Source organism: Peromyscus leucopus, chromosome 3 (assembly GCF_004664715.2).
Source record: "Peromyscus leucopus breed LL Stock chromosome 3, UCI_PerLeu_2.1, whole genome shotgun sequence".
NCBI classification, from domain to species: domain Eukaryota; kingdom Metazoa; phylum Chordata; class Mammalia; order Rodentia; family Cricetidae; genus Peromyscus; species Peromyscus leucopus.
Window position 1 is genome coordinate 72,249,945 of NC_051065.1, and position 15,924 is coordinate 72,265,868.

The 15,924-nt window shown below is 43.3% G+C and overlaps 1 protein-coding gene across 1 annotated transcript in view; it reads right to left on the bottom strand.

The window, feature by feature from the left end:
• Positions 1 to 310: 310 nt before the first annotated feature.
• Positions 311 to 15,924, bottom strand: part of Cpvl (carboxypeptidase vitellogenic like) — a 107,515-nt gene continuing 91,901 nt past the window's right edge. Inside the window, exon 13 of the mRNA XM_028864211.2 lies at positions 311 to 550. Within this exon, the coding sequence (XP_028720044.2) occupies positions 440 to 550 (111 nt within the window). The 3' untranslated portion in view covers positions 311 to 439. The remainder of the gene's footprint in view (positions 551 to 15,924) is intronic.

The following is a 15,924-nucleotide window of genomic DNA, read 5'->3' on the forward strand; positions in this document are numbered from 1 at the left end:
TCCTGCCGCCATGGACTGAGCCTCTGCTGTGCCTTTACTGCAGGAAAGGACTGAAACCACCAGCCAAAGCTAATCTTCCTTCCCTCAACTGTTTCTGGATGGCAGGTCAGAGCAACAGGAAAGTCCCTAGTACAGATGTGTCTGGAGATACACTGTTTCATTATTTACAGAACCAAATGTTGTCATGAATCTATTAATTTATTGAACTTTCTGTCCTGGGAAGGATTAGATATTCCATCAGAACCCATTTTTCCCATCCCCTAAATCAAGATGTGATTCTCATTTAGGAGAGATAAAAATCAAAAGGTCATGCATTTCAGCTTGACTTTTATTGATAAGAAATACCTTGCAAATATAAAAAGATACGTTTCTTATTTACATGACATCTTTTTAAAAAATCTTTTGTGATTAAAATTCATAACTGTTTATGGAAAGGAGTTTATGAATTGTAAGGTTCCCATCCTCTGTCAAAGATGAATCGATTGATCATATCAAAAGATCTCAGCGGCTGGTCATAGGGCAAAATGTGTCCTCCACCTCGAACAATTACCTTGATGAACAAAGACAAAGAACACAGAGAAGTACATGCTATCAATACATGGACAACATAAACTCAGATTAAACCCTCCCCCCACCCCACACACACACATGATAACTCAGATGGAATGAAAAGCTTGGCCTCTCTGACTTCATGTCATGCCTGCTCTTAACCTTTGTGTCAAACCCTGTCCAGCTCGGATTCTAGATATCCTGATCATTTAGGAAATGTTTGGGTCAGTACTGTTTAGTAGAGGGTTAAATTGCCTGTGGTCCATTGCAGCAGGTAGGTATTTCTTCTCTTGCTTTCCCAGCAGCACGAGCACCATGGTTTGACTGTCCAACAAGGAGAGAAATGCTTCCTCTTTGGTTCATTGTGAGCCATGTGGAGGCTTACTGGATTCCTGCATATGGAATACTTAGCACAGGTGCCTGACTATACAATAAATGTTAGTCCTGTAGAGGTCTTGGGTTCACTCTATGTGTCACAAAATGAATAAACATTTATTTGTTGTTAACAATACTTGTCCAATAATGATCTGTATCAAAACCCTGGAGTTGGTATTGGAGAGATGGCTCAGTAGTTACGTGGGCAGGCTGTGAAATTATGAAGGATGGCGTGAAGACCCGAGTACAAACATAAGATGTCAGGCCACAGAGTGGAGGAGGAGGACATTGCTCCCTTCTTCTGACCGCTTCATGTGTTCCTGCACACACACACACACACACACACACACACACACACACACACACACAAATAAATAAAGTAAATTGATTTTAAAGGAGCCCTAGAGTCAAAACATCCGCTTTAACCTGGTTACCCTGGAACACTTGGTGTTCTGACCGTCATAGGAACAATCTTGGTTTAAAAGAGTTGTTTGAGGAATGGTTTCCTCACTTGGATGTGCATAAAAATATTTGCGTTTTCCTATTCTGAGGGTCCACGGAGGGTCTTGAGAATCTGCATCGCTAGCAATTCCAAAGTGTGACTGGAGTGGTCCATCCAAGGACTACCTGCTGTGATCTGCATCAGTACTTTTCTCTGTTCTGCAGGGAAGCAGGGGTCTTCTATCGATGCCAAGGTGATACAAGCTTAGTACAATTCCATCCTCCCTGGGCATCTGTTCTCCTCCTGTCTACTCACATATCCTTGAGCCTGGGCACCCTCCACATCCTCCATCATTCAGTAGTGAGGAGCACAAGGGAGTTATTTAATCACTTTCCTCTATGATATATCTCACCTTGGTCTATTTGTGAGCTGCCATATGGAATGAGCCAATGACATGAGACCCAGCGTCCTTCACACTGGAAAGATAAGCTTCTGTAGGCACAAGATTGTTTCCCATGGCTCCAAGTTCCCAAGCTGATCCATATACAGAGTTTTACCAACATCAACCTCAAAAATAAATTTATGAGTGCTGAAAAATAACACATTCGTTTTTTTTATAGCTAAGTCTCACGACTCACAAATCAAGGATGCAAGCCACTCAGCAGCTTTCAGAGGTGTGCGACAAAATGTGTCAGGGTTGTGATTACATATGTAAATGTGACAAGATTAATCTCAAGGCTCCCCAGATGGAAATAGCCTCATCCCCCAAAATGATGTATTTTGGGAGCTTCTAAGCTCATGCGTTCCAGATGTTCTGGGGGGTCATAAGTGTGCCATGAATTTTAAAAGGGTTATACAAACACTTAGAGCTTCATTCCAATTTAGTTTTCAGTAAATGATTCGATTCTCCCTGGATCTAGAGGTGTGGATCTAGAAGGAAAGGCTTCCCAGTTGGGACTTTTTTGGCTGCCAGAACACAGGAAATCTCACAATGGCTTTATGGTACAGACATGTGAGGGCTGACTTCTCAGGGGTCTTTGGGGAAAAGATTTGTGGACAGTGGGTGGGCAGGGGTGCATGGATGCTTGACTGTACTGCCAAGGAGGAATCTGCTCCTGCATGTGCAGGAAACAGCAGGCATGCACGACTTCTATATGCAGCCCCACTCCCTGAGTAGCAGAGTGAGACTGAGGAGAGCTGACCGGACAAGCAATCACAGGACACACACCTGCTGGGATGTGCTGGGGTGAACAGATTAGATTTGGGGTTTATTTTAAATTGCAGTAAATTATACTTAACATAAAGTTATATCTTTAATCACTTTAAGATGTATAACCTAGTCTCATTTAATGTGTCCTCTGTCATCACTAGGTAGTTGTGGATTATTTTCACTGTCCCAACAGAAACCACAGCTGATACTCTGGCTGCCCAGTCCTCATTTCTCTCAGTCTCTGGCAACCTAAGCAACTTCAGGTCTCTGTGGATCTGCCTAGTCTGGGCAGAACCTAGAGGGTTGTAAGTAGGGAATAACATGCTCAGATTTCTATTATTAAAATTACCTAATATCTAATGAGGAATGCTGTGGAACAATCCTTCTGTACACTGTGAAGGTGTACTGCTCTTACTGTTAAAAAAAATAAAGAGCTGACTGACCAATAGCTAGGCAGGTAGAGGTTAGTCAGGACTTTCAGACAAAAAGAACACGGGAAAGAAAGGGGTGGAGTTGCCAGCCAGATACAGTGGAAGCAGGAGATGAACATGCCTTTGCTGAAAAAAGGTACCACCATGTGGTAGAGCATAGATAAGAAATATGGGTTAATTTAAGATGTAAGCATTAGTTAGTAACAAGCCTAAGCTATTGCCCAAGCATTTATAATTAACAAGTCTCTGTGTGGTTAGTTGGGAGCTAGATGGTGGGACAGAGCCGACTGATGGGACAGAAAACTCTGCCTACAGAGGAGGCTTCAGAAGGGAATGATACCAGGACCATCAGCTTAGATGAAGGATGGTGTAGGTTCATAGGGAAGAGTGGGAATGGGAAGGAGGTGGCGGTGCCAGAGCTGAACCAATGAAATCAGGGATTGATCAGATACAAAGGCAACTGACAATTGTCCTTCACTGCTGCCTCCACTTAGACTTCTAACCTGAGCAGATTTGCAAGGATGGTAATTATCCAGGAAAATGAAAAGGGGACCCATGGTAGATACAAGAGGTAGGATGGGTTGGAGGAGCCCAATGTCCATGACAAACTGATGCACATGAGATACCTACTTGTTAGGCTTTCAAATTTAAACTTAAGTTCTTTTACTGTTTTCATGATACACCCTAGCTGTGAACTCTTGGCTTTTAGCTTCCAGATAGTAACTACAGGTCAAACTAAGATAAATATACCCTCAGGAAAAGACACATTGAAAAGAAAAAGTGACTAAAAACCAGAGTAAAAAAACTCAGCCCCAGATTGTCAGCAGACACCTCTGACTATGAATGAGGCAAGGAATGTCCAAAAAAAAAAAAAAAAAAAAAAAACCAGAGCAGAGATCAAGGCAGGGATGCTTCAGCAACACATAGGAGAAACCACCCTTGGGGTTTCCCATTGTAAACCGTCAGACTAGCAATGGCTATTGAACAGGAGGAGAAACCTGGCTTCTGGGTGCCTTCGTGGCTCCAAATGTCCACAACACAGTATCATTCCTATGTTCCTGGAGAAATCCAGCTGGAGCTTTGGTGTGAGTGTTGTCTGTTGTGGATTCAAGAGAAAGCTGACCTTATAGTCTTAGGGGTATGTGGAAAAGCAAAACTCAGTGAAAACCTCCAAAGGGGGAGAAATGGAGGCTTGGCACTGGGAAATGGCAGGCTTTCTGTTAGACCGTGAGTGCCTGCAGACGGAGAAAGAGCTGGAGATGGAAACCCTCAATAACCCCAGCAGCCAGCTCCATTGAAATCCTCTGACCACTGAACCCTCTTTCAGGCATGCTCACACAAGGTTCACATATAAGCATGCGGGTGAACACATACATACAATACATATATACATGTATACACATACATATATAAAACAAACATAAATCTTGATAAAAAAGATTTCCATCCATTGCTAACTGAAACTGCAAACTTAACAAATGGCATTATAGTAGTTTATACACAGTAGATGAAATATTAGCAACAGAAGTTTATGTTTCTAGGTGAGTCAACAATATCTAGACTGAAGCATGGTGAGCAGAAATGTAACATTACAACGGAAAGGCCAGGAGTCTCCAAAGCATCAGATTATTCTTGGCTGGACTTTGAGAATAAAAGCTAAGGGAAAGGGTGAAGGAAATAGAAACATTTAGAGATACTGGTTGATAACTGTCCAGACTTGATATAAAAAAAAAAAAAAGCCACCCGTTCTCAGGCTTGGGAAGCTCCACAACCCTAAATAGAGTAACTACAGAGAAAACGACATCTAAGCACATCACAGGATACTGCTGAAACTGCAGGCAGGAGCAGGAGAAGCATTCAAGAATGCCAACGCTCCTGCAGAGGAGCGAGGTTTGGTTCCCAGTACCTACAGCACAGCATAGAGCCGCTTGAAACTCCAGTTCCAGGGGAACTCATTCCCTCTGCTTCCATCCTCAGGCACACACACACACACACACACACACACACACACACACACACACACGCACGCACACACGCACACACGCACACACACACACAAAATAAAACTTATTCTTTTAAATGTTTCACAGGAAAAGAAGGAAGCAAGTTAATTACAGAAATGATGAAAACTGAAGATGATGAGAAAGTGTCTTCAAAGTTCTGCAAGAGTCGGTCTAGCACCTCAGTACGCATGGAGACCTCATTGAGACATTTTCAAGGAAATGCGAGACTGAAAAACACTTTGGCCAACAAAGTCTAAAGGTCGTTTATCAGACAGAAGGAAAATGATCCCTAAAATAATGAGCAAAAATAATGAGTGTTCTTACCATAATAATGGTAAAAAGTGTCACTTGCACAAAGGTAGCGTAAATCGAGTGAAAATAATTCCAGGTACCCTTGTGTACTTGGAAAGTTGCAAAATGCCAGTTCACATATGTTTCTTAAACTGGGATATCTGGGCGTAATTCTTAGGTAAATATTAAGTGGGTAGAGGATAAAAGCATATGTTATTAGCAGATTATAATAGGGAACATGATGACTGAAATAATAGATGGACTAAAAGGATGCAAGGAGAATATAGAAGAGATATCACATGTGAGGCAAAAAACTATGATCACTTATTTAGAAAAAAAAGAATTACGATTCACTCATCAGGAGCGGAAATAGCTATCTTCAATGGAAACAATCTGAACAAAAGAAAGTAGCTTGATTGTGAGCTCAAAGCTCCATCAGCACGCTCAGCTTAACTAACTACCTAGGTGACTTTACCCCTTCCACTTGCCAACGCTATCAACCATCCCTTTCTCTCTCTGCATCCCATCTCCCCTTCTCCCCACAAGTAGTGCCAAACCCTTTCCTTCCTCGCTCTACACACGAATGACAACCAGGCAAGACCTTACTTGCCGTAGCAGAAGGGCAAGAAACGGTTCTGGCTTTCTCCCTTTTAGGAACTCACTTTACAACACAGTGTTTGGTGCAATTAAACAGTAATTGAAATGTCCCTCCTTGTTCGGCCCTTCTGAATCCAGTTTTTGTATCTGAGATCCACAGGAAGGGAGAAAGCACAATCCAGTTCATTATGTCCCAGTATCTTACTTTAGGATCTATGTTTGTCGTTTCTTTTGTGTAAGGGTTGGGGTAGGGAGAGGGCAGAGGCTAAGCAGCCAGTGCCCTCCAGCAGTGGGGATGGCTCAGTATCCTGGATATCATGCACCGTGAGCCAGCCAACCCACTCAGGCTCTACTTCCTGCAAAAAGCTGGATGGAGTGGTTCTCACAGGGCTGTGCTGGGCCTTCCCCACTGAATCAGAAGAGCCCATTAGATACAGAGTCAGTGACATAAGTCAGTCACATGAAATTAGCTGAGGTCGAGGTGTCTGTCACTGCAGATCCTGGCAAACAGTGCAAACGAAAGCCTTTGACATATGGTCAGACAATGGTTCTCTTACATTTTTGTCTTTTCCAGACAAACAGGGAACACGCTGACAGGCTTCCTCTTTTTCAAGGTAAACTCAAGCGCTGTGGTTTGAATATGAAGTAGTCTCCAAACACTCATGTTGAAAGTTAGATCCCTGGCCCTCAGCACTACTAGAAGACAAGAAAGCCTTTAATAGGTCTCAGGGGAAGGAAAGGTCACTGGACCTGTGGCCTTCTAAGAGATAGTGGCTTCCTTCCTGTCTTCTTGCTTCCTAGTCACCATGAGGTAAGCAGCTTTGCTTCACTACACACTCTTACCACAGTGTGTTACTGCACCACAGGCCAGAAGGTGACCAAGTGGCTGACCCCATTCAGGGACCATGGACAGTGTGACCAAAATGACCTGGCTCAGCAGTCAAGTGCAATGGCTGCTCCTATAGAGGACCTGGGTTCAATTCCCAGCACCCACATAGCAGCTGATAACTGTCTGCAACTCCAGTTCCAGGGGACCTGACACCCCCACACAGACACATGCAAGCAAACCACCAATGCACATGGAAATAAATAAATTTTAAAAAATGACCTTTGCTCCTTTCCACCAGCTCTTCCACTGTGTTTTTGTCACAGTGACAGAAAGCCACCGCCACACAAAGAAACAGTCATTGAAACATAAATTACAAGGCCCCAAACTTCGATGAAACCTTGCCTCTGGAAATCAGATGGGCCAGATTTCAAATATTTGCAGAAAGATGAGGAGGCCTGCTGCTGGCCTGCCCATACCTGCCCCATGCTTTCTGCTGTAACTGGCAATAAGAAGATGCAAGCCTACCCACCAGGTCCCGGCTCCTTGCATTTACATCAGAGTATTCAGCCTGCTCCAAAGCTGGGCTGTTAGGGAAACCTCAGACCAGACAGGATATTTGAATTTAACTGTATTATCGACCCGCAGTCTACAGGGATCCCAGAACCTACAATTGTTCCTGGGTCCCAGAGATTTGGGGTAGAGAGCATGCCAAACGTCAGAATGTTCCTGATGACATTTCCTGAAATAAAACATTGACCAGTGAGCCCCAAACTGTAAGAGGATGTAGTTCCTTGGTCCTGGTCCTGCTGGCAGCATGGCCGTCACTGCTAAGACAACTTTGTGTCATTTTGCCCATGAATAACCAGGCCTACCTCCCTCTCTCTCCGCTTTCTCCCCCCTTGTCTGTTTTCTGACTCTGTTTGGCATTCCCATAGTGATGGTTGTGACTGTTGCTTACGCTTTGAATCCAAACAACAAAAAGTTACTGTTTAAAAAACAAATCCGATTCTTTCTTGCCACTGATATTCCATTAATTTTCAAACCCCATTCTCCATGGGTAGATAACTCTTTAAATGTGATATTTCTTAGCATTTATTCACCTCCCGTTTAATGAAATGGTTCTCTTTCAAATTTCAATAGATTATTAAAAACCACTCAACAGATAAGAGAAAATTATGCTTTGTTGCCTAGCTGTAATACATCAATAAAAAGATCTGCTAGCCAATGTATATTTTAATCATACAATAAATTAGTTCTCAGAGTATTAACTAAGTGTGATTGGACAGCTTAATTTAGAAGCAGTCTTTGTATACTAAGCAGTCCTCTCTAATGAAATAGAACCATGTGAGTTGAGAAGGCTGCTGGCAAATCCTTAGAGTCAAATTGGGTGTAGCTATTGTTTATTGTTTCCTTTGTTTTCAGGAAGCAAGCTGTGTGGAATTTTTTTTAAGGAAACCGAACAAAAATCAAGAATCCAGTCTTTGAAAGGAGATGATGCTGTGCTCAGCCGCAGGATAATGAAGCTTGCAAGTACTTTCATAACTCTGTGTTCCAGAATAGTCTTTGTGGTTGTTTTTTTGTTTTTGTTTTTGTTTTCCTTCTTAGGGAAGACAAAAGGGAAATGTCCATGGCTGAAATAATGCAGTCCTTAGTGGGAAGAGAATTGTTCTGAATTCTCCATTATCTCTGTATGTCTAATCCATTGCCTGGAAGACGCCCTGCCCTATCTAAGTGCTCAGAAGCCATCACACTCCTTGGGAAATGTATTAAAATGCACACATGTAGGAGAGCACAGGTGAGGGAGGGAGAAGCGAGGGGGAGAGGAGATCAGTCTAAGGATGAAATTGAAGCCAGTATGATTTGAATTCACTGAACATTCATTCACTCAGTGCCAGGGACTATGGCAAGGGGTGTGCAAACGGAGGCATGATACACTATCTCAGCCTCGAGCAGCTTGGTGTCCATCAGAAGCTGACAATCACGGTGTCCGATGTAGTACATGCAATAGGGATGTACCTATCAGAGCCACGAAGAAAGAGCGATGCTGAGGGGTAGAATCAAGGAAGGCATCCCGAAGGGAGCATGGGAACTGAGTTTTAATAAGCAAAGGGGGGATATTTCAGTAGCCAAAGCAGCAAGCACCTTATCGGGTAGGTGTGGGAACATTGGGGGCTTGCTGGGCTCCTGTGGGGAGTGACATGGTATGTTGCTTTGCATCTCAGGGTTCTAACTGGGAAGGGGGGGGGAGGATTGAGGCCTGAGCGGGTATCTTTGTTAAGCTAAGCAGAGTTTAGACTTCAGCCAAGGGAACCAGTAAGAGGCTTTACACAAGGAAAAGACAGGACCAGACTTGCAGTTTGGAAAAGTACTGAGACAAGGGTCAACTGATGAGTTAGCATCAGCTAAGGGGCTCCTGAGAAAGGAAAGAACTGAACAACAGAAACTGAAATACAAATACAGTTGCTCTTAAATGGCATCATTTAGAACATCGCCACAAGGCAAAAGAGAGTTTCACTTGGGAATTTTCAGTGTGGGAAAGCCCTTACGGTGTTTTAATGCTCCCCTAAACACTGCACTATTTTTATTGCTTTGTATGAATGCAGTGTTATGCTTTGTAAGTGGTTCTCTGTGGTTTCTATGACGAGCACTAGGGAATGAATCGAGTCAGGCCAATGAGCAGGAGACAACAGAGCAGATGTGAGAGACACCAGCTGAGGACCAGGAGTTGGGGAGCAGACAATGATGGCTCTCCTTCATTTTCTGGTAAGACTTATGGTAAGGCAGAATCATGGCAGAGCAAACCAGCTGGATCATGTCTCCTCCCTGTCTGGACGGACAGGTGATGAAAATGAGGATTCTGAGAGAGAAAGAATCACGTTCTCTCTGCTGTTGCCTCAGGCTGGGTTGGAGCTGCAAGGCACCGCTAAAACCTGGTGGTTTGACTCGTTGTCTCTTATTACAGAGCCACTGGCTGGTGGAGTAGAAAGGTGCTGAAGGAACGTATTTCTGATTTTTTTCCCCCTGAAGTCAGCTATGGCAGGGGATATGTTGAAAGAAACCCACAACTAAAGCACCCTGGAAATATGGGTATGCCACAGTCGGTACAGTTGGTACGGGCCAGAAAAGTAGAGAGCAGAAGGCAAGAGCAAGAGAGAACTAACCATGAACACCAAGACCCAGAAAAGATGCGAAGGTCTCCCTCATCTAACAAGCCCAGGTAAGTGAAAGATAACAAGGAAAAAAACCACAGTGTTCAATAACCCGACCTCTTAGACCTCAAGGACACAACCCGTGTGGAAGACACACGTATTGTAGTTGCGCTAACACGGGTACAAAGAGTTGTTGGCAAGAACGTTCACAGTGAGACCAACTGTAGACACAAAGTCTCAGGAGGAGCCTAAGGGCCACCAGCAGTGGATGAGTGAATAGCGCAATCATATTGTGTATTGAGAAAGAACGGCGACACCAAGCACGTCGGCGTCAAGCACGTCGGCGTGGGTGAATCTCACCAGTGTAGGCTGGCACAAAGTTATGTCGTCACAAAATACACACTGAGCAGTTCCTTTATGTGAAATTCAGCACAGAAGGAACAAAATGTATATTGATAGAGAAAATATTATATATGGAAAGGATTATTAATACAAATGAGCAAAGGAAGAGAATGATGAACTCAGAACACAAGACCTCATTTCCTTCCAGGGGCAGTAGGGAGGGGGTAGGGCAGGGGAAGCCAAGATACTGGAATGCTGGATTTCTTAAACTGGCCGGCAAGGATAATGGCATTCACACCTCTGATCCACCTCACCTTCCATAAGCATTATTACTACTGAGCATGCATTCAATATTTAATTTTAAAGGGGAAAAAGAAAAACTCCCTACTGATGCAGCCAGACTCACATCAAGGAATCTGGAGGAGACCTAATATGCTATCTGATATGCTTTTCTCTTCTCCCAACATAGAGATGTGAGGTCAGGGCCCCTGTCTCAACACGGTGGGTGGGAAGGACACAGAAAAGCTACGGAGCAGAAACCAAAGCTGAAGGTCCCCTGGAGGTCCCCTTGTGTAGCAGCTCCAGGAAGGCCGAGCTGCCAGAACCTAAACCCTGGGACTCTGGCCGCTGTGTAACAAAATAAATATTAGGAACAAAAATAAATACTGAGATCTCCACACTGGACAGCCCAGGCCCAGGAAGCTTGCTTTCTGGTTTTGAAGCTTGCTTGCTGCTCACTACAGCTAAGCTCCTACATTTCCCTCCTTTGTTTCCATATGTTAGGAATTTGGTACAAATGAAAAGAAAATTAAAGACTGGCTGCTCTTCACTTAGTGTCAGCAGGGATGTTTCAGACCATTGTTGAGCTGGAAGGGACTCAAGGCTTTGGAAATAATTCAGTGCTGGAGCCAGGCATGGTGGTGCACATCTGTAACCGCAGCACTGGTGAGGCATATAAGTCAGAGGCCAGTGTGGGCTGTGCCGTGAGTCCCTATCTCCAAACAAACAACTAAAAGGGACGGGAAAAGAAAGAACATATTGCTCAATTTAGACAACGTGAATGGCAGGCATCACCTCAGCTGTCCCTCTTTCTAACTCAAAGCTAGATGCTTTCTTTCCCGGTCACAGAGAAGCAATAACCAGACACAGCTCTAAGTCAACCTGATAAACATTACTGAAGGAATTTAATCATTTGAACTTTTAACAGGATATCAGTAAGCAGCCCCATGAAGATGGGAAGAAGAGCTTCCTGGCCTAGGAAAACAGATGAATGCAGGAGAGGCTGGTACGAAGAGGAGGGGCCAATTACCACATGCCCACCAGGTGTTGAGTAATCAGTGAGCATTAGTTCCATCATCATGGTACCTAATCGTCCCGTGAATTTTTCCTTTTCTTTTTAAAACGAAATCGTTTTAAATGTATAAATGTATACTCAATAGTAATAACGCTTCTGTAAGGGAAAACAGATCAGAGATGAACACCATTACCCTTGCCAGTAAGTTTAAGAAATCGAATGTGTCACAGGTGAGGACCCACTTGGACAGGCTAAGTAACTTGCCTGAAGTCACGCTGCTAGGGAGTGGAGCAGGGACCTAACCAGGCATAGCATGGTTTGGATAGGAAGCATCCCTCAGAAGTTCATGTGTGTTGAAGGCTTTTCCTGTGGGGGGGGGGGCGTTGAATCAAATCTTTGGAGATGTGACAGATCATCGGGACTCAGATCTAAACGAAAGATTCATCTACTGAGGAGTTAGACATTTGATGACAAGATTGGGAGGATGGTCCGAGTGGGAGGAAGCAGGTCACTGAGGCGTGTACCGCAGCCATGTCCCATGCCCTCTGAGTCTACGCTCCCCAGTGCTCTGCTCTACAGTGTACGCCCTCTTTTACCTCTCTGCCTAACCACGGGCCCACAGTGACAGGGCCAAGTGACCACGGCCCCAAACCTCAGAAACAGAGAACCGAACAGCTGCCCCTCTCCTCAGTTCCTCTCAGATATTTGTTATGAGAAACAGGAACCCATTGCGTCTCTCCTCTTAACCCCACCCCCCTACAGTGTTAGCAGAATATGCAGATAACAGGGAAAGCGGGCAGGATCACTAGGGAAATAATTTACTTGATAGTTTAGCTCACAACTTCTCAGCCTTGGGTCACCAAAGCTAGGCTGTGATTTGGGTTTGGGAGACTCTATACATTATTTCAATAATTCAAAACAAATTGAATACATGGGTCCCTAATCTTTTGTGTCGGGGTGTCATAGGTCCCTCTGTCTATGTGATATAGCCATAATGTTTTAAGACAGGGTGAGGGTGGGCTTTATGTCTGCAGGGAATAGATTTTAGGACTTTCTAGGGAAAGACAAATCTATGGATGCTCAACTCCCTTGATATGAAAGTGTGGTTATGGCTAATATTAAGCACACACTTCTGAACACGCTAAATCATTTGTAAATTAGTTCAAACACTGTCATTTCTTACTTTTTTCATTTCTGTGACCAGATAGTTGACAAGAAGAAACTTAGGGGAAGAAAGATTTATCTAGGCTCACACATTCATGGATGGTAAGTCATGGCAGTACTTGCTCCCTCTCCTGGCAGCCTGAACTTGCCCTAATTACATCTCCTCAAAGCAGGAAGCAGGGGGTGGATCTGGCCATAAACCCTCAGGGTCACCTAGCAACCTTCTAAAACAGCACCACCATCTGCCAGGGTTCTGGATTGTAGAGCATGTTCTTCAGAATCACAACATTCCCTCCAGACTGAAACAGGAGGAAAGGGCAGACTCAGCTGCCAAAACCCAGCCTCAAAGCCTGAATATCCTTGCCCAGCAATACAAAAAGGAATAAACATCCCGACTGGAGCTCCCTGCAAGATGCACAAAGAGCAGCAGCAGGGTACTGTTTGGAAGCTGTATCCATGTCCCTGTGGGATTTCTGGGCATGCAGACGCTTTTCAGTCATTCCTGCTCCCAGGAAATCATGCCTCTCCCACATTCCTATTAGGAACCTCAACAAAAAAACTTGTTTCACCAAATGGGTCATTGGCTTAATTATCACATTGGTCTGTAGTGGACTCCTTTTCTAGGGTGTGTGTGTGTGTGTGTGTGTGTGTGTGTGTGTGTGTGTGTGTGTGTGTTGTATCTTCCCAGGAAAAGGCAACATGTTCAAAACATAAACCTATGGGGGCCACTTCAAAGCCAAACTATTATGAACACCCAATACAAAATGAATGATACATAAATCATTGTACTATATTATATTGAATAGGAAAAAATTGTCTACATGTTCTATGCAGATGTATCTATCATAACCACATTTTGATCTATGTTGAATTCACAGACACAAAACCCATGGACACAGAAACCTAATTGTATAAACACACACACACACACACACACACACACACACACACACACACACACACCATATTTATAGATCACAAATAAAACTATTAAATAGACATAATCAATATGGTAAAATGTAAATTTACAATAAGTGTATGTGTGTATATATATTCTATTAATTTAATCCCAAATCAATAGTTTCAGTAAGTCTGTAACTTAAACTAATGATGAGCACCAAAGTCATTTCCAGTATCAACTTCAGCGTCTGTGAGAGTGAATCTGGTATGAAAATGGCTTCTCCTTTCTGGTGAGGCAGCCAAAGGCACCACCAGTGCCACTGTGATTTTTTTTTTTTTTTTGCCTACATTTAAAACAAAAGGAAATGCCGAATTTCATAATTCATAATGGAAGGAAATACTATTTCAGCAAAAGGTTAGTAAAAATAAGGATGTGATTTTTTTCCCCTAAGTTCAATGACCTCTTGAATCCTAACCTTAAAGACTCTAGTCCTAGATTAAGAAGCTTAATTGAATAACTGAATGGAAATATTAAATTTATTCATAAAAAGACTACACATACTAAAACAATAGACTTTCCCCCCAACCCCCTGCCTTTGGCATAGAAATCTATCAACCCCTTATAGTATTTGATCAACAATGAATAGAAACAAATTCTCTGTGGCCAGTGACCAGTGCTTTTGTTGAGAACCAACACTCTGGACAGTATTTAAAGCAGACACTGCCCAAAATAATCCCTTCTCTGTCAGAGAAGGACAGATGCATCACTATCTAAGATCATTCACATCAAAACCACATAAGCACAGCACAGAACACAACTGCTAGCTTTTGAGAAAGGAAGCTGATGCTCTGAATAAATAAAAGCGTTTTTTCTGCAAATCCAAATCGCCAACAGTCTCCCAGTGATTTGAGAGAACAAGGCCTACTTGTAAACCAACAAGGACTGGCAAGAACAGAAGGTGAAAATTTAGCTTAAGTTTTTGGCTGAAGATTTCAGTGAGTCAAGGCTGTAGTAGTAGACTCTACTGAGGGGACGAGCCGTCTCCAAATGTGGTGCTCCTGATCAAATGCTGATTTTTTAGGGGTAGAGCTGTACTCTCTGATTTCTGACTAGAAAGCTAGTCAGTAAGATAAGTTAGAATTTAGCAATGCCCTTGTGAATCAGAGGACATTTGTACACACACGAGCCACATGCAGCTTCTGCACGATGAAGGCCACAGTAGTGCCAACAGGAACAAAAGACAGCATAGTTTCTACTTTCAAACTGTTTGCTATCCTTTGCCCCAAGAAGAATATGACCTTTCTCGGGGGTTTTCTTGACAAAGACAACACAGTAGAAGAAAGTATTGTGACTTTTGCATGCAGACCTTAAAAAGAAACGTGTGAGTCTCAATCTGACAGAGCTGCTGCCATGGTGTAATGAGATCCAGGCTGGCATACCACGTGGCCCCAGAGAGAGAGAGAGAGAGAGAGAGAGAGAGAGAGAGAGCCCCAAAGAGGGGACCATGCTGACATCCCAACTTTAGCCAAGCTCCAGCTGGATACAGCTGTTTGTGTATGTGTGTGTGTGACCTCAGCCTATCCTGCCTGAATCAGAACATCCAACCAAGTCCAGTCTGTTCACTTGCTTGTGAGAAATAATAAAATGTGGCCTTACAGCACTGAGTTTTAGAAGCATTTGTTATTACACAGTAAATAACAAAAAAAAGAAAAGAGAAAAATGTTTTCTGATGTCTTAGCCAGTTTTTTTTGTCCCGAGAGACCAGGGTTCCTAACTTACAATCTAAGAAGTGAAAACCAAGGTCCAATCCACCTTTCTTCGTGTCATAAGTTAACTTTTATTAGCATCCAGAAAAGAGTTCATTATTATGAATGTGGTATTGTGCTCCCTGAAATATTGTGCATGCTAATAAACTTATCTGGGGTCAGAGACAGAACAGCCACAATATTAAACATGAGGATAGGCAGTGGTAGCACACGCCTTTAATCCTAGCATTCCAGATGCAGAAATCCGTCTGTTCAAGGATACAGCCAAGCATGGTGACTCACTCCTTTAATCCCAGAAAGTGAGACTTTAATCCCAGGGAGTGAGGCAGAAAGCAGAAAGGTATATAAGGCGTGAAGACCAGAAACTAGAAGCATTAGGCCTGGTTAAGCATTTGGCTGGTTAAGCATTTGGCTGGTTAAGCTTTCAGGCTTCTAGCCATTGGGATGAGGACACAGAAGCTTCCAGTATGAGGAAACAGGATCAGCTGAGAAGTTGGCCAGGTGAGGTTAGCTGTGGCTTGTTCTGTCTGATCTTTCAGTGTTCACCCCAATACCTGGCTCAGGATTGATTTTATTAATAA